The sequence below is a fragment of the Bufo gargarizans genome, chromosome 1 (assembly GCF_014858855.1).
Source record: "Bufo gargarizans isolate SCDJY-AF-19 chromosome 1, ASM1485885v1, whole genome shotgun sequence".
NCBI classification, from domain to species: Eukaryota; Metazoa; Chordata; class Amphibia; order Anura; family Bufonidae; genus Bufo; species Bufo gargarizans.
Window position 1 is genome coordinate 748055614 of NC_058080.1, and position 26278 is coordinate 748081891.

The 26278-nt window shown below is 45.7% G+C and overlaps 1 protein-coding gene across 10 annotated transcripts; it reads right to left on the reverse strand.

Moving 5' to 3' along the window:
• Nucleotides 1-108: 108 nt before the first annotated feature.
• On the reverse strand, nt 109-26245 carry LOC122925049 (gastrula zinc finger protein XlCGF17.1-like). Of its 10 annotated transcripts, none has more exons than XM_044276584.1 (4): nt 26198-26245; nt 23361-23484; nt 21881-21937; nt 14890-17558 (listed from the first exon to the last, which is right to left on the reverse strand). In XM_044276584.1, the coding sequence occupies exons 1-4, from the start codon at nt 26219-26221 to the stop codon at nt 16447-16449; spliced, it is 1317 nt and encodes a 438-aa protein (XP_044132519.1). In that variant the 5' UTR covers nt 26222-26245; the 3' UTR covers nt 14890-16446. The 10 variants fall into 10 exon arrangements, 4 of the variants coding, with proteins under 4 accessions (XP_044132519.1, XP_044132518.1, XP_044132520.1 ...); XM_044276583.1 differs by lacking the exon at nt 26198-26245 and adding an exon at nt 23568-23617; XR_006387491.1 differs by lacking the exons at nt 14890-17558; nt 21881-21937; nt 23361-23484; nt 26198-26245 and adding exons at nt 109-166; nt 303-394; nt 25991-26054.
• Nucleotides 26246-26278: the final 33 nt, after the last annotated feature.

Here is a 26278-nt window from a genome sequence, read left to right on the forward strand (position 1 = left end):
CAAGGACAGAATCTGAAGCCACTTTCTCCATTCATGATTCCATACCTGTGGTGACATCTCCTGGAATGTCCTCCTCCACCTCACTCTTACACGGGTGATCGCCCATCATCCTCTCTTCTTCATCCTCCACTTTAATATCAGTCAGATCTTCCCCCTGATTTGTCATCTGTAACAATTCAGTACAATACAGCAGACAGGTGGGAAATGTAACAGATCCACATGAGAGACCCCCACAATCTATGACCCCTCTATGACTGCAGGACCCCCCTATATAGATGTGTATAGGGCTCAGCTCCATCTACCTGAGGATTCTCCGGGACCTTCTCGTCTGGACAGTCCTGGGAATACAGAGGACGGGGACATCTCTCTGGTGGATTTCTCCTCCTGGATCCATCTGTGGAGACACAAGCACACAGTGACTGAATACATGGCCTCCTGTAGATCTGTCTATAGATCAGAAAAAACAACCACTCCCAGTCTCCTCTCCACTAGGCACAAGAAACCACAAAGGATAAAGCTCTACATTTACGTATATATATCTGACAACATTGGTTTTCTCTGACAAAAACATGAGAGGAACTGCCGCCTTGCTGGACAGGAACAGGAACCTTGAAGATCACTGAGAGACAGCTTCATTAGAAGGACTGTAATGCCCGTCTTGTGTTGATCCTGCTGCAGTTTTATTGATACATTTTTATAAAATGTACACTTATGGCAGATACAACATAAAAACCTCTAAATGGAGAATACGCCCCAAAAGAAGTTGAAACTGAGGCAATACGGGTTCAACATTGTTGATGTGCTGTGAATTTAATATATCTTGGGATTAGAGTGAAATTGGATTTAATTGGCCGCCTAGTATTCTACAACAGCAGAGCAAGATGTGTTTGTGTCAAAATGTCGCATCCTGCAAGTGCTAAGCAAAGGTGGTCAGCGCTCCACTGTATCAATTGCTCACATTGCAGTGCATTGGAGCTACAGATACAGTGAAGAACAGCAAGCTATGCTGTTTCCAAGTTAAGCCCCGCCCCCGCAGAACTTTCCTGTTATCTACTGTCTCCATATGGAAGTGACATTACCCCAGATCCACATGTCACTGCACACACGTGTATACACTGCAGATGATGGCTCTTACCTTGTGATATAAGAGGCTGGTGCTCCTCCATTACATGTCACTGCACACACGTGTATACACTGCACATGACGGGTCTTACCTTGTGATATAAGAGGCTGGTGCTCCTCCATTACATGTCACTGCACACACGTGTATACACTGCACATGACGGCTCTTACCTTGTGATATAAGAGGCTGGTGCTCCTCCATTACATGTCACTGCACACACGTGTATACACTGCACATGACGGCTCTTACCTTGTGATATAAGAGGCTAGAGCTCCTCCATTACATGTCACTGCACACACGTGTATACACTGCAGATGACGGCTCTTACCTTGTGATATAAGAGGCTGGTGCTCCTCCATTACATGTCACTGCACACACGTGTATACACTGCACATGACGGCTCTTACCTTGTGATATAAGAGGCTGGTGCTCCTCCATTACATGTCACTGCACACACGTGTATACACTGCACATGACGGGTCTTACCTTGTGATATAAGAGGCTGGGGCTCCTCCATTACATGTCACTGCACACACGTGTATACACTGCACATGACGGCTCTTACCTTGTGATATAAGAGGCTGGTGTCCTCCATTACATGTCACTGCACACACGTGTATACACTGCACATGACGGCTCTTACCTTGTGATATTAGAGGCTGGTGCTCCTCCATTACATGTCACTGCACACACTGCACATGACGGGTCTTACCTTGTGATATAAGAGGCTGGTGTCCTCCATTACATGTCACTGCACACACGTGTATACACTGCACATGACGGGTCTTACCTTGTGATATAAGAGGCTGGTGCTCCTCCATCACATGTCACTGCACACACGTGTATACACTGCACATGACGGCTCTTACCTTGTGATATAAGAGGCTGGTGCTCCTCCATCATGGTCTCCTTGTACAGATCCTTGTGTCCTTCTATATACTCCCACTCCTCCATGGAGAAATAGACAGTGACATCCTGACACCTTATAGGAACCTGACAACACAATGACACCGTCATCACCCAGACCCCTCCAGTGCCGTTACTGGAGAATTTCCCAGCATTCCCAGCAGTGTCACCTCTCCAGTCAGCAGCTCCATCATCTTGTGGGTGAGTTCTAGGATCTTCTGCTCATGTATCAGGGGGTGAGGGGGAGGCTCTGTGATGGGGGGAGGGGTCCTGCTCCGCCCTCCTGACTCCTGGAGATGAATGATGGGAGTCACACAGTCCCCCGATGTCTTCTTCACTATTGTGTACTCCTGTGGATGGAGAGAGACACTTAGGGAATAAACCCTTCAGGGGCCATGTGCTCTCCTCCGGCCCTTTCCTCCTGGGTACAACGTGCCTACTTACCTTCTCATGGCTCCTACAACATGACTATTGGTCACTGGTCACATGATACATCACTCACCATACTGGGGGCTGATCTTCAGGGTCTCCGTGACTTGGAAGGTCTGGAGGCCGTTCTTCAGGACCCTGGACTCTTCCTATCACTTCCTATGATGGATTCTCCTTCCCGATGTCTGACTTGTTACAGAATACAATAAAGAGGAGAGAAATCTAGAAAAGTTTACCTCTCCGCTCAGCAGGGAGATGATCTCCAAGGTGAGGTCTAATATTCTTCTGCTGATCTCCTTCCTGTCCATCCTTGGTGGTCATTCAGGAGAAGAGGAGAGAACTGGAGGAGCTGGAGGCTTCTAGTACTGCAGGCGCCTTTATGAGAAGAGGAGAGGAAATTATCCAGGGGACAAGACCAGATGTCACCTCCAGAACCGCACTTCCTGAGCCTAAAGGGGCCCCGCTTCTCAGAGCCCCCACCACATGGATTCCAGGGGCCCCAACATGGAGATTTCTGGTGGCTCCACAGGAGATAAATGTCTGATAGATGCAGGTCCCACCTCTGGGCTGTGCTCAGCTGTGTCCACAACTCCTAGAGAAGAGACTGGAGAGAGCTGAGCTCAGGCCGGGCCCCCACTCCATTCATTCTCATCCTGGAGGCAGGGGCCCCTCACCAGGACAGAGTCCAGTGAAGGATGACAACCCCCACTATCCCCACTACTCCTCCCCCCATCATACTAAGCTGAGGAGCGGAGAAGGATTCCTTGTGTGTAATGGAGGAGAATCTCCAGAGGTGACATGTCTGAGCTCTCCACCACACTGTCTCCTCACAGCTCATCTTACCTGCAGGCTGGAGGAATGGCTGATACCAGAGAGAACAAGAGCCCTGACTACCGACCAGGAACTGCCCAGTATCTGCTGCACTGCCAGAGCTGAAGGACCTGCGGTGACATCACTGTCATGTGATCAGTGCAGGGGGCGGGGTCCGCAGTGGTGAGAGGAGGTGATGATGAAGGACCTGGGGTGACATCATAGTCATTTGCCCAATGCAGGCAACCGAGTTCCGCCCCCTGCACTGATCACATGACGGTGACGTCACCCCAGGTCCTTCAGCTCTGGCAGTGCAGCAGATACTGGGCAGGTCCTGGTCGGTAGTCAGGGCTCTTGTCTTGTTCTCTCTGGTCAATGTAATTGTCTATCTGAAACACTAGGAGTCAGGGCCCTGCTCTCAAGAGCTTACAATCTATGTAGAAGTGGGGGTGACATAAGAGGTAGTTGATTGTTATATGAAGCGGCCCGGCCATCTCTGTACAGAAAGTAGTGATGACGGCCGGTCTACTTCAGGTGTGGGACTGTTAGAAGATTGAGTTCAGGCCTGGGGGGTTTGGTGAGGTGACCCGGGGAACAGTCTGTAAGGGAGCTCGATAAGCTTGTCTGAAAAGAGGTGTTTTTTAAATGGAGTCTTTCACCTAAAATCACCATTATAGAACACTAACATCAGGATCTCCATTACATTCTCCATGTTAGAATGCTGCCTTCCGTATTGCTGTCCATCACCGATTTTCTGAGGAAAACACTTTTATTCAATACGTTAATTCGCTTCTGAAGGTGCCCGGGCCCCTCGTCGCTTTTCATACGAAACCCCTCCACATTTTCCCCTCTGGCCCGCCCCAGGTTCTTCTGATTACGTCCTCCTCTTAGTGAGAACTCCAGCGCCTGCGCACTTCATTCCCCATTATGGGCAGAGGCACAAAAGCGTTTACTGCGCATGTGCCGGCCCGTACATCTAGCCGGCCTTGTGCCTTTGTGCATAAGGGCGAATCTGTTCAACAGCGCTGGATTTCTATTCGTGGCATGATGACTATATCACTGATTTATCTGACTGGGTGATCGGTGATAATTAACCCCATATGTACATTCCTGCGGTTTAATGGTAAACCTATCTCGATACTGGAGCTGAGGGATATATCGGTGGTGGGAATCGCTGGTGATGTCACATCTGTTAATTAACCCCTGAATAATGGGAACATGAATTCAGTGACCAAGTGATGCTCATATATGTGTTTCATATGTATCCTGCCTCCTTCATTACCTGCAGAACATGAATGGAGACATGTGGATGAATTATTAGTATCTTGTTTGTCTCAGGTAAGTACTGGTCAGTAGGTCGCCCTCTCATTTGGTCTGTGCGTGTTGAATAACGAATACACTTCATGCATTTTTTTATTTTTAACACAGAATTTCAGTTAATTTTCAAACATTTTAACAGATTTTATCGATATAACATCGAACCCTGCGTGTTGGGAATTATAAAACTATAGCAAATAATAAAATATACAATTGTGCAGGAGCGACACAGTTATACAGCTAAATGGTGTGACGCAGTGAGAGGTTTGGTCTGGGAAAACAGGTATTTTCCCCCAGCATGTGCTGCTGGGCTGATTTACAGCCAGGTGAAGCCAAATACCGGATTTTAAGTGCCGGTCCAGGTTTTGGCAGCACCTGGCTGTCCTTAACTAGGCAGCTGGGCTCAGAAGCCAGGTCTCTGTGTTGGGATCTGGAATCCTTGTGTCTGGATGAAGGCTTGCTACCTGTTTGGCATGAAAACAGGTTGGTGCTGCTATAAGCAAGGACTCTTTGAGCCAGAATTTCCGCATGGTGTGAATTACCATCAACACCGCTAGGTGACTTTTTGCTTGAATATGACTGCTTGTTTTGTCACTTGCCTAAAGTGTGAATAAAACACAGAACTTCGATCCAAAGAACTTGTTGTTGCCGCTATACTGCGTCCGCTAATCCTGTCTACCAGAGCGAAACCCCACAATGGTTATAGAAAATGGTAAACACTATTGGGGTCATTTATCAAACTGGTATAAAGTAGAACTGGCCTAGTTGCTCATAGCAACCAATCAGATCTTCCAAAGGAGCTGTGAAAAATGAAAGGTGGATTCTGATTGGTTGCTATGGGCAACTAGGCCAGTTCTACTTTACACCAGTTTGATAAATCTCCCTCTTAGTTTGCACTGTTCTGATCTTGTAACCATCGTTGAATAAACCATTAGTTTTGTGCCCATTCTATGTCCTGACGCCTTGTCTGAGTGTTTGATACGTTCAGAGGTTCTCATAACCCCAGAATGTGACATTCATTGTTTTTCTACATTGTTTCTCAGTGTTCACCATCTGGGAGGTTGTTTTTTTTATGTCCCACAAGGGGACTTGAACATATGATGGTCTGATCACTAGTACAATACACTGCAATACTTACATATTGCGGTGTATTGTACCTGTCAGTTTTGCCTCTCAGACCCCGCCTCTGACAGGGCCTGATAGGTTTCCATACATGGCAGACCTGGAGGCCTTTGTAGGGAATTCAACCACTGGGACCCTATGATTGCACCTACCTTTCAAACGATCTGCTAATCTTAAAGGTTCACTTGTGGTTATTGGATCTTCTTGGACTTCATACGGCAGCACACAATGGGTTAACTCGATTGACCAACCCCCCCCCCCCCAACCCAAAGCAGAAGACATGTTAATCAGCAATATTAATTAAATATGAAAACAATCAATCACTTTGGCGCATCACCTTTTGGTGCCTATAAAGGGTTGCACACCAGCGGCCCTCGAGCTGTTGCAAAACTACAATTCCCACCATGCCCTGCTGTAGGCTGTCCGGGAATGATAGGAGTTGTAGTTTTGCAATAGTTGGGCCGCAGGTTGAGCATGCCTGCTCTAGTGCAAGAGCTATTGGTGCAGGGTGACATCTGGCTAACCCCATTCAAGGGGTTAGAAGGTTATGAAATTCCCATAACAGGAAACGCAAATCTAGACACAGAGTGTGTTCACACTGCCAGCGGCCCCTACCTGATGATATCGAAGGGAGCATATGTCTGAACTGCCAACAGCTTTTCAAACCCAGGCCTCTTCATTTATGGACTGGTTCAAGTCTCAGGAGACATTGCAGAATCTGCTTCCAGTTCATGCGGCTAAAAAAGCTAAAAGAATGTACAGAGAAACGACACCACAATTGGTACAGACTGCCTCCGATTCTGACAGCGCGGAGGAAGGGATATCTTCAGACGATTCATCTATCATTTCCTCTGAGGATCTCTACCTGTTCCATCGTGATAGAGTCTCCTCTGTCATGAAAGAGGTTAAACTGAATGTGGAATTGGAAAAGAACACAGAAAATAAATCTAAAAAAGATCAACTCTTTTATTTCCCTGCAACTAAGGGCAAATACTTCCCTTCTCATCCTGTGCTCAGAGTGACTAGAGAGTGAGTGGCCAAAACCAGATAGAAGAACAGATCAAGGTTTAATGCAGTTTACAGACTTGACCCAATTTTTTCAAGTTGGGAAGTGCCGCCTATGGTAGATTTGGCAGTCGCCAGGCTCTCGAAAAGATCTGTGTTCCCTTCTCAGGATTCCTCTCTGCTTAAAGAGTCTTTGGACAGAAAGGCGAACTCCTTTATAAAGAGAGATTACGTGGCCGCAACCTCATCTGCACACATTGCCTTGTCTTCAGCTCCAGTAGCAAGAGCTCTAAGGATCTGGCTTCGGCTACTTTCACACTCGCGTTTGGTGCGGATCCATCATGGATCTGCACAGACGGATCCAATAATACAACCGTCTGCATCCGTTCATAACGGATCAGTTTGTATTATCTGTAACATAGCCAAGACGGATTCCTCTTGAACACCATTGAAAGTCAATCGAGGACGGATCCGTTTTCTATTGTTGATTGATCGTGGGGATAAGCGGGTCTCAGTGTCACTGTTGCTGGTTGTACCTGTATTGTGGTGACAAAAATAAAGACCGGGATTTTTCACTACGTCCTTCTGGTGCCGGAGCCTTTTTCTACTTTGTGTATTTACCTTCGGACTGGCTTGAGTCCGCCCCGTGCACCGTCACACAGGATCGGAAGGTGAGCTGGCTACAATCTTTTCTACTATATACGTTTTCTATTGTGCCAGATTGTGTCATAGAAAACTGAACCATCCCCATTGACTTAAATTTTGTGTCAGAACGGATCCGTTTGGCTCAGTTTCGTCAGACAGACACCAAAACGCTGCAAGCAGCATTTTGATGTTCACTTCCAAAGCGGAATGGAGACGGAACGGAGGCAAACTGATGCATTCTGAGAGGATCCTGATCCGTTTTGGACTGCTTGTGAGAGCCTTGAACAGATCTCACAAATGGAAAGGCAAAACGGCAATGTAAAAGTAGCCTTAGTCAACTGACAAATGACCTACAAGAAAGGGTTCCTAGGGAAGAAATGTTGGAGGATCTTCCTATCATGAAATCTGCAGCAGATTTTCTGTGCAATTCTCAAATGGATGCGCTGAAGTTCTCCTCCATATCCATGGTTTTGTCAACAGCAGCCAGAAGAGCGTTGTGGATCAAACTGTGGTCTGGAGATGTACCATCGAAGTATCACTAGTCATGAAAATAAAGAAAACTCTTTGAATGAGAAGGTGTGTCCAAACTTTTGCTCTGTACTGTATATTTGTGAGATTAAGATGTTCTCGCGAAAAAACGGCTGCCATCTTAATCTGGCTTCATCAGAAAGAACATATTTTAACAGCGCAAAAAAAATGTGGTGAATCGCTTTGCTCATCAGTAGTATAAATATACATACTAGGAGGGAAGGGATGCAAATGAGCTCTTTACAAGCTCTGCCTCTAATGCCACCAGATGTAAGGCAGCTATCCTAATATACATACTAGACATAAGCAAATCAATTCTATCAATTTGGGATTCATCCGGAGTTTTCCAAAAAGTTTGGATTTTAATCAGACAGGAGCAAAAATCTTTAAATTTGTTTCAGGTCTTGTTTGTCAAACTTTTTGAAAAGTTAATTTAGGGCTCAAATTGACTTTGGCCTAATCAAATATGATATATAACACCTTCTGGTATTCAAAGCATCACTGAATAAACATGTCTAGAAATTGAGAGAGACCTCCACACAGAATATTCAACTGAAAGTGGGGCATGCAATCCAATTCTCCAACAACAAGAAAACTAGAATATCCCATCCAGGCTTACATCTAATGAGACATGCATGCTAGATCTCCTTCCAAAGGTGGGGGGGGGGGGGGCAGTACATCTCAAAATATAATTGCCTTGCTAAGCTGACTGACTTCGGGGAGTATTGTTTGCAGTGCTCTTTATCATTAGGGGGACCAAAAAATGTTCATAGACTTGAAAATAGAGGAAAATCAAACATAGCGCAAAACATAGGGTGAAACCCAACACATATGGTGCAGTGGTGTAATGCAATTATGCTCACCTTAGGAAGTTGTGAATAGTCACAATTAGAAGCACATGTATGCTAGATCAGCATATAGGGAGACGCTTCCTGGCTGGGCTTTATTGGCCATGTCCCAATGGTTTGTGCCACAATCTAGAGCTGGAGATGATACAAGCTTATGTATAAGAAAAATAACCAGGATCCTGCCCTTCCTCAAAAAAATAAAAATAAATTTATTAACAAAACAAACGTATTAAAATAACTAAATAAAAGATAAAACGGCTATAAAGTGTAACAACTTGGTGCGTTGTTGCAAAAAGTCCATATAATGCGTTTCAGGGATTGGTCCCATCTTCAGAAGCTGGACTGATACAAGATGATAATCCTAGTTGTATATACACTACTCACAAAAAGTTAGGGATATTTGGTTTTCGGGTAAAATTTATGGAAAACGTATAAAGTTCACCTTACAGTTATATTATATCATGAAAGTAGGACATTTAAGTAGAAGCAGCAATGATGATTTCTTCATCTCAAACAATTTATTAAAACAAAGGCCGACACCAGTGGTGGGTATACCGCCACAAAAAACTTCAGTGTCTCAGTAACTTGTCATGTGGCATTGAGCATCAATTACTGGGGTACACTAATCACATGACCCTACATTTTCACTATGCATTTCATTTGAACCATTGATTTAAATGAGCAGTTCACTGAAATGATCATTTAAAGGGGAAGGCACAGATTCTCCAGGAGTTTCTTCACTGGTTGCAGAAGAGGTTTTCTTCTCCCATAACTTCCAAAACAATGGGAAGCCCCGGCCAAATATCACATCATGCACCATATGTCACAGTTCCAGCCGGAGTCACTAACTTAACCCGAGCCACCGGGTAAGACTTGGCATCCCCGTGAATATACAGCACATTTTTGCTTTTATCCGCACATAGTTTCCAGCCACGAAGCTGGACATGCAATAAGGTGACTAGACTACCGGAGTCCAAAAGAGCCCTGACTGAGCAGTCATTTACCACCATGGTACATATCTGTGGCTCAGTCTCTAGTCCTGGGGAGGCAGCACAAACTGGCACTGCATACAGCGACTGTCTCCGGCTAGCCTCACACTCCATGGGCTCTGAGGTAAGAGGGCAATGGGCAGCAATGTGTCCCTATTTACGGCACCTCCAGCACTGGAGCATCCCAGGTCTCCTTGGTGGGATGACCTCTCCGGGACCAGACTGCCCGTGGGACTCAGTCTTATGCCTACGCCCAACCTCTAGAGCCTTGCTCCCTCTTGCACCCTTCCACACACCCCCAACAGCCAGAACTCTCTTACCGACAGATGACACGGGTCTGATACTCCGGAGAGGTGTTGGTGTGGCACGGACATCACGGGAGGTATTCCTCAGTCGCCAGAAATCTTTCCACCAGATTGACGAGCAGATCAGCAGTTTTGGGGTCTCCATGTCCGACCCACCGTTGTAGCTCTGCAGGGAGGGCTCTGAAATAATAATCGACCGCCACTTTTTCCACGATCTGGGCCGGTGTAGAGGACTCAGGTTCCAGCCACTTCCGTACCAGATGGATGAGGTCATACATCTACGATCGGGCAGGCTTGTCCATGGTGTAGCTCTACGTGTAGACCCTCCCGGCACGAACCGCTGGTGTAGCGTCCAAGCGAGCAAGGACCTCCTTTTTTTTATTTGGCATAGTCCCGGACATCCTTCTCTCTGAGGTCATAGTAGGCCTTTTGTGGTTCACCGGACAAGAAAGGGTGCAAGGACCTCTGCCCACTCTGCTACAGGCAGTCTCTCTCTCTCCTCCACTCTTTCAAACACTGTGAGGTAGGCCTCAATGTCGTCATTAGGCGTCAGCTTTTGCAAGGCCCGCTGCACAGCCCTCCTCACATTGAAAGCCTCTGAGGGGCTTACTTCCACTTGTTGGGCTGGAGCTATAACAGTCTCTCTCAATGCAGCAATCTGCTCCAACATCAAACAATTGGTTTCCTGCTGCTGGACCTGGGCCTCAACATGAGCCTGCCGTTATTTATTTATCCTCAAGGTTGGCCTACAAAACAACTTAATCATTTCCTCAATGCTTTGCATAGTAACTGCAGCATTAACCCAGGACATAAAGCACCAAGTTGTCACGCTGTTGCCCGCATCCTCTACCAATTGTAAGGGATTGCTCTCTCAAGCAGGGCGGCGATGACAGATTCCTTCGCAGACAACAGGATTCAAGTCCAAACAATGCTTTATTTTATGGCACTTCGGCAATTACAGCTGAACCCAGTTATAACTCACTGGGTAAGATAAGGTTCCAGCATCGCCAAAACATTAACCAAACAAAATAAACTCTTGCCCATCTGGGCTCTAGCTAATACAAATTTGTTTCTAGCTCACCTATTGAACTCAGGTCACACTCAGAGAATCAGGCTTCCCTAGCCAGCAAGGCAGCCAGCTTCCTAGGCTTTTTCCAGGCATAACTCCTTCTCAGACTGACAGCCTGGGATGAACTTTTATTTCCCCCTAACCATCCCAGCTAGACTACACCTGGGGATCCCTCAGGCTAGGGGAAAACATTCCCTAGAATGGGGTTGGAGTGGGGAGGTCCCACTACCAAACCTACTTTCGCAGTCCAAATAAAATCTAGCCTTTGAACTTTAACAAAAAAAATAGCTCCAGCAACTAGGTTTGCTGAAACCAGCACCACGTTCCTGGATTTTACTTACCTCACCCAGTTGAGGAACCTGGGTGGGATATACACCCCTTCCAGGACTTTACCATACACTTTACCACAACAGTTACAAGCTTCTGAACGGTGACTCAGCTGATCTCATAGGTTTTCAATGGGATTCAGGTCAGGAGAAAGTGCAGACCAGTACATTTGAGGTCTCTAGCAGCCATTACCTAATGATTCAACCTCGATGAGCTGGTGGATTTTCCTCCATAAAGATTAAATTAGGCCTGTGTTGTTCATGCAGAGGCACAATGACTGGATTAATCATGTCATTTAAGTAGTATGGGCTTGTCACTAGACCATTCACAAAGTGTAGGGCAGTTCTGTATTGACTAGACACACCTGCCCACATTGCAACACCACCACCAAAGGCTCTTCTGGTGACAACAGTGGCTGATGCATAGCGCTCTCCTTGACGTCTCCAACATCGTTGGTGGCCATCATTTCTGCTCAGTGTGAGTCGACTTTTATCAGTGAACAGCACTGAGGCCCATTGGTACCTCGTCCAGCGTTGATGCTCCCTGGTCCATACAAGACGATGATGCCTGTGCCTGGTGGTGTGGTCAGGTACCCTTGCAGGTCATCTAGCACGCAGACCACGCTGATGTAAACAGTTTCAAATGATATGACGTGACACTTGGGTGCATCTCACCTCCCTTAGGCCTCTTGCCCACGATCGTATACCCTCCCGTGCCCACGATAAATGCTGCTCCGGGACATATGGCCCGCTCACGGACCATATATCTCGGAGGGCATACGGTCGTGGGCAAGAGGCCTTAAATGTGCCTGGAGCTGTGTGGCACTCATAATCCGGTCCTGCAGGGCATTGTTCACAATTAAGCGGTCATCAGTGTGAGATGTGGCCGAAAGGACGTCCACTTCTCTGCCTTTCTGCGACTCTTCCAGTCTCTCTGATACAACCTGCTGATGACACTCTAAGTTCAATGGCCACTTCCATCTGAGAATATCCTGCTTGAAGCCTCGCAATGGTGAGGTACTGTTGATCAATTGTTAGGTGTCATCTTGGTCTCATGATATTAAAATGTGAACAGCATGATGAGGAGGACTGTTTAAATACCAATTCTAATTGAACCCAGAAATGTGATGGGTGACTCACAGATGAAACACCTATTGTGAATTTTGCCATTAAGCTCCTTGTTAAAGAACAGCAATATGTGCAAAAAGTACTGAAACATTGAACAGTGGGACATGTGCATTCAAACGTTTAGAGAAGCTCACATTAAGTTCACCAGTAAAGGTTAGAATTCATTTTTAGGTTCATCCTGATATTTCACCCACAAACCAAATATCCCTTTTTGTGAGTAGTGTATATGCCTGCAAATATACAAAAGGCCTCCAAGACCACCAAAATGGGGTTGGGCTATTGTCAGAGAGACATAAGGGCAACAACACTGCCGAAAAGGGACAGGACTACTGTCAGAAAGAAATCAGGGAATTCAACAAGGTGCTGCAAATGCATATTTATTAGCTTTTCTTCCAAAAAAGAAAAAATGCTAATCTTATCTGATGTCAGCCAAATTAAGATATGCTAATTAGCATTTTTTTTCCCCTGGTCTTCCTAATAATAAAGAGCACCCTAAAGTGTACCACCAATGCCTCTTTTGTCCATCTGGAAAGAGAGCTATCTTGGTTTTCTCATTGAGGGAAGTGTAATCTTGGGTGGGATATTCTAGTTCTCTCATCGCATATTCAGTTGCACCTTATGTTGGGGATCTAGCTCTGGTTTATTTGTGAATTCCCCAAAAATTGTCTTGCTTAGAATCTGAATATTTTGGGGGGACACTTGTGATGGATTTTGAAATAGTACAATAGATTTGCTCACTCGTAATTCTAACAAGCCCAAATAATTTGCAATCAGTTTCAGGCAAATAAAGAGACATCCGCTTATAAAAAAAAAAAAACGCCCAATGCAGCTTTCTTTCCAAAAGAATAAAAAAAAAGCCTGAGTGTTTCACAACTACATCATATACTTTAGTCATTGTTCATACTTATTCATACATAGCTCATGGTCATAAATAAACAAAGCGGGATGATACTAAACACCTTCTAAAAAATGTCAAATCTGACAAAACTGCCAACTGAGTCCCCAAATGCTTTCTTGTTGGTACTCCATGACTGCCATTGCGGCCCTTCGCTCCTCTCCACCGCAGAGCACCATCTCTGCAGAAAATTATGTATCCAGTGCCAACTACAAGGAGCCCCCATTAGTGAAGGAGAGCACATTGTGCATGTGCCACTTGTACTGCCTTCACTACTATGGGAGTTCCAAAAAAAGCCCAGCAAGTGCACATGTGCACAGCTGTTCTCTTCACACTTAAGGGTCCTATTCTGGACATGGGTGTCAGTCTCACGTCTGGGACCAATACTATCTGACATTGATGGTATATCCTAGTGACATGCCCTCAATGTCTGAGATGGGAATACCACTGTAATTCAATGGTGTCTGGAGGTAAAGAGGTCTGAAGGTCATCAGGGCTCATTCAGAAGGTTTTTAGGGCTCATTCAGACGGCTGTATGAATGATACCGCATCCGTTTCTGAATTTTGTGGAACAGGTGCGGACCCATTCATTTCAATGGGGCGGCTCAGCGGAAAAGATAGAGCTTGTCCTATTCTTGTAGAATAAGCATTTTCTATCATGGTTGCGGCCATCTGCGGTCTGCAAATTGCGGAATGCACACGGCCGGTATCTGTGTTTTGCGGATCCCCAAAGCACTGTGGCCGTCTGAATGGGCCCTTAGTCTAGGATCTGTGAGCTTTATATGTATCTAAGCTCCTGGCATTGCAGCTTGTGGAGGCAGGAGACTCAGAGCTGCAATGGCCGGGTTTGCAGTGGCCCCAATGCTACACTGGGTCCCCTGGACACCGTCCAGGTGTCACCACGTGTTGCTGCTCACCGGAAAAGTTGGTAAGGCGTGGTGCACCCAAATGGGAAATAAGTCCAGAGAGTCGGGGTCTGCAGTAACCAGGGTGTTTCTTTATTGAAGGAATTCAGGTGCAAAACAATACAGGAGAGGCATAGGGCCAACTTCTCCAGTATCCTCCCTGGCAGAAGAAGGGTTTGATGCTGAGGAAAGGCCTGAGCTAGCTGTCCCTCTCTCTCAGAAGGCTGGTACCGTGGTCAAAGGCCCACGGTCTGTAGCTCAGTAGTCCAGGTGGCTTGTTGGTCACAGGGCTGGTGACCCATGGCTCAACGTCCCCATCTCAGCGTCTTCTTCTAGTCACTCATGCAGACTGGCATGAGTCTCCACTCCAACCACTGGTCCCTAACTGCAGCACACTAGGGGCTCTGACTGCTCTGCTTATTTACAGTTTTAGCTAGACTGGAACCTTCTAGTGGGAGGGGTGGAGTGGAGAATCTCAGCACAAACAGATACATTGTTACACTTTCCATCTGTCATAGACTTACATTAGAACTTCAATGATACTCAATGGCAATGACACAGCAGTTTTTCCAAACAAAAACAAGTTTCTAGATATAACAACAGAGCTAAACCAGACATTCAAAAGGTCAGTCTGTCTGGTTTGGTGGTAAACAGTGTCTGGCTCTTTAAACTCTATGGCAGCTGTTGAAAATTACCAGCTTCTCATTCAAAGTCATAACAGTCTCTCAGTATTCATTACCCTTTCCACAGAGTCTTGCAAATACAGGGATAATGAACAGGATCTATATATCAGAACATATAAAATACAGTAACACAGTAATAAACAGTATAAGTTAACCCTTTCAAGTGAAATAAAGTAAGACTCTGAGCTCCTTGTTTATCTAAGCTTCTGGCAGTGCAGTGTGTGGGGGCAGTAGACTCTGAGCTCCGTGTATAGCTAAGCTCCTGGCAGTGCAGTGTGTGGAGGCAGGAGACTCTGAGCTCCCGACATGTCCTGAGTTTCCTGGCATGGCCCCTCAGTCTGTGACTTGTACCGGTCGTCTCACAGACCATTGCACACGCAGATCGCACATGGAGGAGAACACACGCGTGTGAATCAGGCCTAAGGCGGCCGTACACCTTCTATATCGCTGAGATTAACCCTTCTTCTCCCCCCGAAGCTCTTCCTCTAACCCCTCATACAAATACTCCAGGGTCTGCTTCCATGTCTTGTGAATTGGGAGTTGGCAGGTAGCTGCTGCCAGACAAGAGAAACGGGCATGATGAACTCAATCTGCCCGATCCTTCTTCCCCTCACACAATCTTTTTGGGGTACAGTCAGGAGCCCCCTATACACATCAGATAGTCGTCCATTCCCGCCAACATCAACCAATGGTAATTTATTCTGTACAGACACTTTTTCTTTTATTCTATATTCTTTGTTGAATCACATAAAACATCCATGTAAAACAACACATGCTGCCACATAGACCTAACGTTAATGTCAAAGGGAATCTACCATCTGAAAATGACCTATTGGTTAATATCGCCAGACACAGCCTCAGCCAACAAAAAACAAATCACTGCATGCTGCTGCTCTTTCATGGGGCAGCCATTCTTTCTCTCACTGGAGTGACAAATAAACTGATTTAACACGTTCAAACCTATGCAGCCGCGACTGGGATTATTTAAAAATGTAATCTGTTTTTTTTTCTGAAATTTGATTAAAAAAAATTCCTTCAGCCAGAGGGCAGATAATTTTTGACTCACCCTTATAGATAAACACAGGACCCACCATAAACAACAGGTCATATTACAGTTTATCTTCTCCCTCCCGACCTCTGCACAGGTCTTAGAGCATGCCTAGTAAACTCTCCCATTGAAAACATAGAAGTCAATGAGGTCCTCTCCTGTCCATTGTGTCTATGGCCCAGTTGGCTGCTGTAAAGTATATCTCTAAATCGTATTAATAACAGCTCAGGCAAGGTGGCCCCCATAATCATGTTCAGGATATAATAGAATAGAATAAATAGACTAAAAACATGTACAATCCATTTTTTAATTTTTTTTTGCTCGTATAGCATTTTAGCTTCTCTCCTGTGTGAACTCTCTCTTGACTAATGAGACTTAATTTGTTTGTGAACCACTTCAAAACATTCTGAACAAGAGTATGGCTTCTCTCCTGTGTGAAATCTCTGATGTGTAATAAGATATGATTTTGACTTAAAACACTTCCCACATTCTGAACATGAATATGGCTTCTCTCCTGTGTGAATTCTCTTATGTGTAACAAGATGTGATTTTAGTGTAAAACATTTCCCACATTCTAAACATGAAAATGGTTTCTCTCCTGTGTGATATCTCTCATGTGAAACGAGATTTGATTTATCTGCAAAAGATTTTCCACATTCTGAACATGAATACGGCTTCTCTCCTGTGTGAATTCTCTCATGTATTACAAGATCGGATTTTTTTGTGAAACATTTCCCACATTCTGAACATGAATATGGCTTTTCTCCTGTGTGACTTCTCTCATGTGTAACAAGATTGGATCTTTGTCTAAAACATTTCCCACATTCTGAACATGAATATGGTTTCTCTCCTGTATGACATCTTTCGTGTGTAACAAGATTTGATTTATCTGCATAACATTTCCCACATTCTGAACATGAATATGGCTTCTCTCCTGTGTGAATTCTCTTATGTGTAACAAGATGAGATTGATTTGCAAAACATTTCTCACATTCTGAACATGAATATGGCTTCTCTCCCGTGTGAAATCTCTGATGTGTAACAAGATTTGATTTTAGTGTAAAACATTTCCCACATTCTGAACATGAATACGGCTTCTCTCCTGTGTGACTTCTCTCATGTGAAACAAGACGTGATTTATATGTAAAAAATTTCCCACAATCTGAACATGAATATCGCTTCTCCCCTGTGTAAATTCCTCTTTGTGTAGAAAGACTTGATCTCTTTGAGGACTCCTTACCACACTGAAACCTTTTCCGACCTTTCTGATGTGTACTTGTGGTAACAATGTGTGATTGGTCAGAAGAAGGTTCCTGATGATTAGGGGGATTACATGATAGATCAGTAGAATGAAGTCCTAGGCGTACATTAACAGTAATGCGGGTTTCTCCTGAAGGGCGCCTCATAATATCTTGATCTTCTACGTTATAATTTAATGATATCATGATGCCTCTCTTAAAATGTTTACTGGCATTCTCTGTGAAAATAAAAAATTTAATTTTTACTTTTTTCATCATTATCATCATCATCATAACATCAGTAAGCAAACTTTCCTACTAGGGTGCAAGTCAGGCTATAGTTTAAAAAAGCATATGTGATTCTAAACTTATAAGCCTTTCTATAACTATATATTCTGGTGGTACAACTGGTCACCACTTTTACTTACAGAAACAAACTGTAGCTTAAAAATCTAAAAAACCCTATTATCGGGCTGTGGGAAAATCACTTAACTGTTCTGTCCGAGCTGGGCTCAGGCAGAAGTGGAAGAGGGGGTGGCAGCTTTAGCTGCTGATATCTCCTGATTGGTAGCAGCTAGAAGTCTTTCATACAAGATCAAAATGACAGCTCAAGATAAGCAGGAGACATCACTGTTAGAAATCGAGTCAGGAATAATGGCGGATAAAACCTGATTTCACTTTCAGCCTCATTTAATGCATCTCGATTTCTAACAGTGATATCTTCCCATGTAGTGAAGATAATTATATTCTGGTTTTGTTTGACAGCTTGGAAAGCCCATATCTCTAGCCGCTACCAAACCTGAGATATGAGCAGCTAAAGCAGGCACCCCCCTCCCTGACAGCCTGCAGGAGGAAAAGAAAATAGTAAAAAATATATAGAAATGTTGCATTACCATCATTGTCCGGACCACAGTAAAAATTATGTTATTTGTACCACACAGTGAACTGCGTAAATAGATTCCACAAAATAATGTTAAAATTGCTGTCCCCCCCCCCCCCCTAAAAATAAAATAATTATTTACTACACTTGGGCTGCAGCTAACGATTATTTGAATAATCGGGAAAAAACACCAAAATGACAAAAAAAGGGGTTTATATGATTTTACTTGAAAATTTTTGTTCAAAGGCCATATTAAAACAAATTGTGAATGGCACTGTTATGGAGGGGATCTGTGGATGGCACTGTTATGGGGAGGGGGATCTGTGGATGGCACTGTTATGGGGAGGGGGATCTGTGCACTGTTATGGGGAGAGGGATCTGTGGATGGCACTGTTATGGGGAAGGGGATCTGTGGATGGCACTGTTATGGGGAAGGGGATCTTTGGATGACTATGCTATGGGGGGATCTATGGATGACATTATATAGCATCTTATGCTATATGTGTCATCCACAGATCCCCCTCCCCATAACAGTGCCATCCACAGATCCCCCTTTCCATAACAGTGCCATACACAGATCCCCCTCCCCATAACAGCCCCGGCCCCGCCGCTCGCAGCAGTATTCCTTAACCGGAAGTAACTTTTACTTTAAAGGGACACTGTCAGACCCAATAAGCCTTTTTAGCTATATATATATATATATATGCAGGCATAGGTCTTCTAATGTGTATTAAAAACATATAAGTATACCCCCTGTCCACCTTATAAATACAGTAAAATCATGTTCGATAACCTGATAGAATCGATCTCCTTTGCGCCCAAGGGGCGGCGTTTCAGCTGCACTTGTGCCTAGCCGCGCCCCAACTGTTGTTTTCAAGCGCCGCCCAGCTCATCAATATTCACTTTGCTGGGCGGCTTCTGCTGTCCCTGACGCAGGCGCTTTTTCACACATATCTGCAGCAAGACATGTAGTGAATGTGATCACAAAGCCGGCGCAGGCACAGCTGAAGCCGCCTCAGCGATGTTTATAGGACGCAGGCGCAGTATCATTGTGGCCACTGGGAGTGCCGGGCAAGGTATCCCGCGCATGCCCAAAAGCTGCAAGTGAGGCCGATGCCCATAGCTTTCTATTGGGCATGCGCGGGATCTCGGAGCGTCATGGACAGCGATTCTATCAGATTATCAAACATGATTTTACTGTATTTATATTGTTAGAATTACAAGACCCAGACCTACATTTTGACGCTTAGTATGTCTCTGAAATATTAAAAATGAAGGCACAGTCGCAGTTTAGAAATTGCCCTTCAAATTTGAGGTGGCTAGAGTGGAGTTTCAATGAATGTCAATGGGCAGCATGAGTTGCAAACAAATGGTCATATTGTGAAAACTATCAATATGGCTTAGCCGTGGACATTTTTAGTGGCAGTGGTGGCAGTTTAGAAATCATGTCCTGATTTTTCAGCTCACACTCTAGCTTTTGTCAGCTCCCACTCTAGTTTTGAACATTCCGCCATTCATTCCTATGTGACCAATTTCACCACAAAAACGCCGATATTTTGTGAACCATTCGGCGAAACGTTCCATAAAGTGGCCCCTCAGATAAATCAGGTGGTTAGTACCTGCCACTACCAGCTGAAACTTCTGGGGAGGATTTTAAAATACATCGAATCCCCGCTCAGGGAAGCCTTGGTCGGAGCAGCGATCAGCAGTTGGTTGGACTATTGTAATGCCTTGTACATGGGACTCCCTAAGAAGAACTTGCATAGACTTCAACTTGTGCAGAATGCCGCAGCAAGGCTCCTAACGGGTGTTGCCCGCCGAGAGCATATCACTCCCTCTCTTAATGCCTTGCACTGGCTCCCCGTCCAACAACGGGTGATGTTCAAGATTGGATGCTTCATGCATAGGGTATTCCATGGTGTGGGGCCCTTGTACCTGCAACGTAAATTCACCAGGTACTAGACCGTTGAGGACATTGAGGTCTAGTAACTCTGCGAATTTTAACATCCCGCAAGTTAACAAGATCAGACGTGGAGGTAGATCCTTTTCGGCTCAAGGGGCCAGATTTTGGAACCACCTACCTCTGGCCCTGAAAATGATTCCCAGTCCTCTCTCATTCAGACGTGCACTGAAAACCTTACTTTTCAAACAGGTGTTTGATCTTCCTATATAACACTTATTTGGTTTATATAATTTTGGTTTTTTTTCTTAAATCTTAGGGCTCTTTCACACTTGCGTTCTTTTCTTCCGGCATAGAGTTCCGCCGTCGGGGCTCTATGCCGGAAGAATCCTGATCAGTTTTATCCTAATGCATTCTGAATGGAGAGAAATCCGTTCAGGATGCATCAGGATGTCTTCAGTTCCGGAACGGAACGTTTTTTGGCCAGAGAAAATACTGCAGCATGCTGCGCTTTTTGCTCCGGCCAAAAATCCTGAAGACTTGCCGCAAGGCCGGATCCGGAATGAATGCCCATTGAAAGGCATTAATCCGGATCCGGCCTTAAGCTAAACGTCGTTTCGGCGCATTGCCGGATCCGACGTTTAGCTTTTTCTGAATGGTTACCATGGCTGCCGGGACGCTAAAGTCCTAACAGCCATGGTTAAGTGTAGTGGGGAGCGGGGGAGCAGCATACTTGCCATCCGTGCGGCTCCCGGGCGCTCCAGAGTGACGTCAGGGCGCCCCCACGCGCATGGATGACGTGATCGCATGGCAGGTCATCTATGCGCATGGGGCGCTCTGACGTCATTCTGGAGAGCCCCGGGAGCCGCACGGACTGTAAGTATACCGCTCCCCCGCTCCCCACTACTACTATGACAACCAGGACTTTAATAGCGTCCTGGCTGCCATAGTAACACTGAACGCATTTTGAAGACGGATCCGTCTTCGAATGCTTTCAGTACACTTGCGTTTTTCCGGATCCGGCATGTAATTCCGGCAAGTGGAGTACACACCGGATCCAGACAACGCAAGTGTGAAAGAGGCCTTAGTCTATAAATTCACGGTTGGTAATGTTCTTTTATTTTAAAGATACTTTTTCCCTACGTTTATTAAATTGTTCTCTTCACATTCTCTATATCTCGTCCGAACCCTTTGACCTTGAGATCCCCCTACCTTCCCTCCCTTTTTCTTGACTCTCCATTTGATAAGTGCTAGGAAATTGGTCTCTGGAATAGGTGCCTTATTCTCTAGGCCTTTGTGGCCCTTGGCAAAGTGTCAAGCCTTTTTTTCCTCCCTGTTGAATTAGTCAGTTAAGCGCATCGAGGCCCGAAGTGTAAGACTGCGTGTACACAAGACTATACATCATCATCATCACCATCAAAGTAATAGCACACCAATCAAGAGCAATCCGAACGTTTCGGTATACTACTGTCTATGTAGTGTAAAAACTGTGGGAGGCGTTAGGGTGGTAAATTTGGCTATAATAAGAATATACACTCACCTAAAGAATTATTAGGAACACCTGTTCTATTTCTCATTAATGCGATTATCTAGTCAACCAATCACATGGCAGTTGCTTCAATGCATGTAGGGTTGTGGTCCTGGTCAAGACAATCTCCTGAACTCCAAACTGAATGTCAGAATGGGAAAGAAAGGTGGGCTACAACAGCAGAAGACCCCACCGGGTACCACTCATCTCCACTACAAATAGGAAAAAGAGGCTACAATTTGCACAAGCTCACCAAAATTGGACTGTTGAAGACTGGAAAAATGTTGCCTGGTCTGATGAGTCTCGATTTCTGTTGAGACATTCAAATGGTAGAGTCCGAATTTGGCGTAAACAGAATGAGAACATGTATCCATCATGCCTTGTTACCACTGTGCAGGCTGGTGGTGGTGGTGTAATGGTGTGGGGGGTGTTTTCTGGGCACACTTTAGGCCCCTTAGTGCCAATTGGCCATCGTTTAAATGCCACGGGCTACCTGAGCATTGTTTCTGACCATGTCCATCCCTTCATGACCACCATGTACCCATCCTCTGATGGCTACTTCCAGCAGGATAATGCACCATGTCACAAAGCTCGAATCATTTCAAATTGGTTTCTTGAACATGACAATGAGTTCACTGGACTAAAATGGCCCCACAGTCACCAGATCTCAATACAATAGAGCATCTTTGGGATGTGGTGGAACGGGAGCTTCGTGCCCTGGATGTGCATCCCTCAAATCTCCATCAACTGCAAGATGCTATCCTATCAATATGGGCCAAAATTTCTAAAGAATGCTATCCGCACCTTGTGGGATCAATGCCACGTAGAATTAAGGCAGTTCTGAAGGCAAAAGGGGGTCCAACACCGTATTAGTATGGTGTTCCTAATAATTCTTTAGGTGAGTGTATATGTGAGATAACAGTAAGTGGTCATGCAAGAACACTTAATTAGAAGCTCAGATATTCTGTTTGCACCGAGCTCCTACTAGTGGTCTCTGCAGGTCTTTAACATGATGTTAAAAGAGCATAACTTGTGTAGTTCCACCATTACATGTCACTGCACACACGTGTATACACTGCACATGACGGCTCTTACCTTGTGATATAAGAGGCTGGTGTTCCTCCATTACATGTCACTGCACACACGTGTATACACTGCACATGACGGCTCTTACCTTGTGATATAAGAGGCTGGTGCTCCTCCATTACATGTCACTGCACACACGTGTATACACTGCACATGACGGACTCTTCACCTTGTGATATAAGAGGCTGGTGCTCCTCCATTACATGTCACTGCACACACGTGTATACACTGCACATGACGGCTCTTACCCTTGTGATATAAGAGGCTGGTGCTCCTCCATTACATGTCACTGCACACATGTGTATACACTGCACATGACGGGCTCTCACCTTGTGATATAAGAGGCTGGTGCTCCTCCATTACATGTCACTGCACACACGTGTATACACTGCACATGACGGCTCTTACCTTGTGATATAAGAGGCTGGTGCTCCTCCATTACATGTCACTGCACACACGTGTATACACTACACATGACGGGTCTCTACCCTTGTGATATAAGAGGCTGGTGCTCCTCCATTACATGTCACTGCACACACGTGTATACACTGCACATGACGGCTCTTACCTTGTGATATAAGAGGCTGGTGCTCCTCCATTACATGTCACTGCACACACGTGTATACACTGCACATGACGGCTCTTACCTTGTGATATAAGAGGCTGGTGCTCCGCCATCATGGTCTCCTTGTACAGATCCATGTGTCCTTCTATATACTCCCACTCCTCCATGGAGAAATAGACAGTGACATCCTGACACCTTATAGGAACCTGACAACACAATGACACCGTCATCACCCAGACCCCTCCAGTGCTTTTACTGGAGAATTTCCCAGCATTCCCAGCAGTGTCACCTCTCCAGTCAGCAGCTCCATCATCTTGTGGGTGAGTTCTAGGATCTTCTGCTCATGTATCAGGGGGTGAGGGGGAGGCTCTGTGATGGGGTGAGGGGCCCTGCTCCACCCTCCTGACTCCTGGAGATGGATGATGGGAGTCACACAGTCCCCCGATGTCTTCTTCACTATTGTGTACTCCTGTGGATGGAGAGAGACACTTAGGGAATAAACCCTTCAGGGGCCATGTGCTCTCCTCCGGCCCTTTCCTCCTGGGTACAACGTGCCTACTTACCTTCTCATGGCTCCTACAACATGACTATTGGTCACTGGTCACATGATACATCACTCACCATACTGGGGGCTGATCTTCAGGTTCTCCATCACTTGGAAGGTCTGGAGGCCGTTCTACAGGACCCTGGACTCTTCCTATCACTTCCTATGATGGATTCTCCTTCCCGATGTCTGACTTGTTACAGAATACAATAAAGAGGAGAGAAGTCTAGAAAAGTTTACCTCTCCGCTCAGCAGGGAGATGATCTCCAAGGTGAGGTCTAATATTCTTCTGCTGATCTCCTTCCTGTCCATCCTTGGTGGCTCATTCAGGAGAAGGGTCGTATTGCTGGTTTTCTTCATGATGCCTCCAAAATAAAGGAATAAAGGTTAATCAGTGAGTCCCATGTCCCCGATAATGAGGCTGAGAAAAAGTACAACTCATCCCGCAAAACTCAGACCCTCATTAAGCTGCACTGACGGGAAAAACCCTGAGCTCCGGGTGTATCCAAGCTCCTGGCAGTGCAGTGTGTATCTAAACTCCTTTGATTTGTCCTTGTCAGCGCACAGTCTACTGCACACACGGATCACACATGGAGGAGAATACACATGTGTGAATCAGGCCTAAGGAGGCCATACACTTTCAGTAACGGTCACATTAACCCCTCTGCTCCTGGAAGCTCTTCCTCCAACCCCTCATACAAATACTCCTGCGTCAGCTTCCATGTCTTCAGGATTGGGAGACGGCAGTGAGCTTCTGCAGGACACCACTAGTCGAAGAGAGAAACGGGCATGATGAACTCAATATTCCCGTCACATTATCTTTTTTAGGTACAGTCAGTAGACCCCAATACACATCAGATAGTCGCACTGCCCCTCCAACATCGGCCGAGTGTAATTTATTGTGTATGGACACTTTTTACTTTATTCTATATTTTCTGTATTAAATCCTATAAAACATCCGGATATAACTTCTCTCCGGTAAAATCTGCTCTTTATTCAAAAGGACTTCTATAAAGATCCCGTCTGTGTGAGCTGAAGCGGGAGGTGGAAGCAGTGGCCCCCCAGCCACTCCGCGGTCACTCCTGTCCAGACCGCTATTAACTCGCCTTCTATTTCTTCCCTCCATATCCAGGGAGTCACCGACGTTCCCTACATCTTATCCCATCCCCTGACTGGATCAAACCAAGAGATCAAAATTCAACCCCTTACTTGCCTTATATCCAGGCTCTTAAAGGGGTTGTCTCATCTCAGACAATGGGGGGCTAGGATATGCCTCCATTGTCTTATAGGTGTGAGTCCCACCGCAGGGACCTATCGGGAACTGAGCCCCGCAAAGTGGTGGCTGGAGGACTCCGAACCGGCCACCAAGCGCTCTCCCCATAAAAGTGAAAGAGAGCGCACCGCTCATGACCGGCCACCACTCACATTCACTTATATAGGCCCAACGGAATTAGCTGAGACGGTTTCTGGTTATTTTCGTCGAACCCATAGAAATGAATGGAGGGTGGCTGCGCAGTGATTCCTCCACCACTTTGAGGGCTCCATTCTCCATATAGGTGTGGGTCCTAGCAATATGCCCCCATTGTCAGAGATGAGACAACCACTTTAACCCTGCACCACACTATATGAGTGACCATTCACCACAATCCAAACAAGGCACCAACCTTATCTCCATTTACCTAGGAGGTGTATGATCACCTGTAGACACAGGACAGAGCGCCCCCGGTACACAACTTCTAGACTCTTGGGTGCCTTCCACCAAGACCAAATAGTAGGGCTCCTCCTTATAAAGAGCGGTACAGACTGTATATCACTGCACACACGTGTATACACTGCACATGACGGGTCTTACCTTGTGATATAAGAGGCTGGTGCTCCTCCATTACATGTCACTGCACACACGTGTATACACTGTACATGACGGCTCTTACCTTGTGATATAAGAGGCTGGTGCTCCTCCATTACATGTCACTGCACACACGTGTATACACTGCACATGACGGCTCTTACCTTGTGATATAAGAGGCTGGTGCTCCTCCATTACATGTCACTGCACACACGCGTATACACTGCACATGACGGCTCTTACCTTGTGATATAAGAGGCTGGTGCTCCTCCATTACATATCACTGCACACACGTGTACACACTGCACATGACGGGTCTTACCTTGTGATATAAGAGGCTGGTGCTCCTCCATCATGGCCTCCTTGTACAGATCCTTGTGTCCTTCTATATACTCCCACTCCTCCATGGAGAAATAGACAGTGACATCCTGACACCTTAGAGGAACCTGACAACACAATGACACCGTCATCACCCAGAACCCTCCAGTGCTGTTACTGGAGAATTTCTCAGCATTCCCAGCAGTGTCACCTCTCCAGTCAGCAGCTCCATCATCTTGCGGGTGAGTTCCAGGATCTTCTGCTCATATATCAGGGGGTGAGGGGGAGGCTC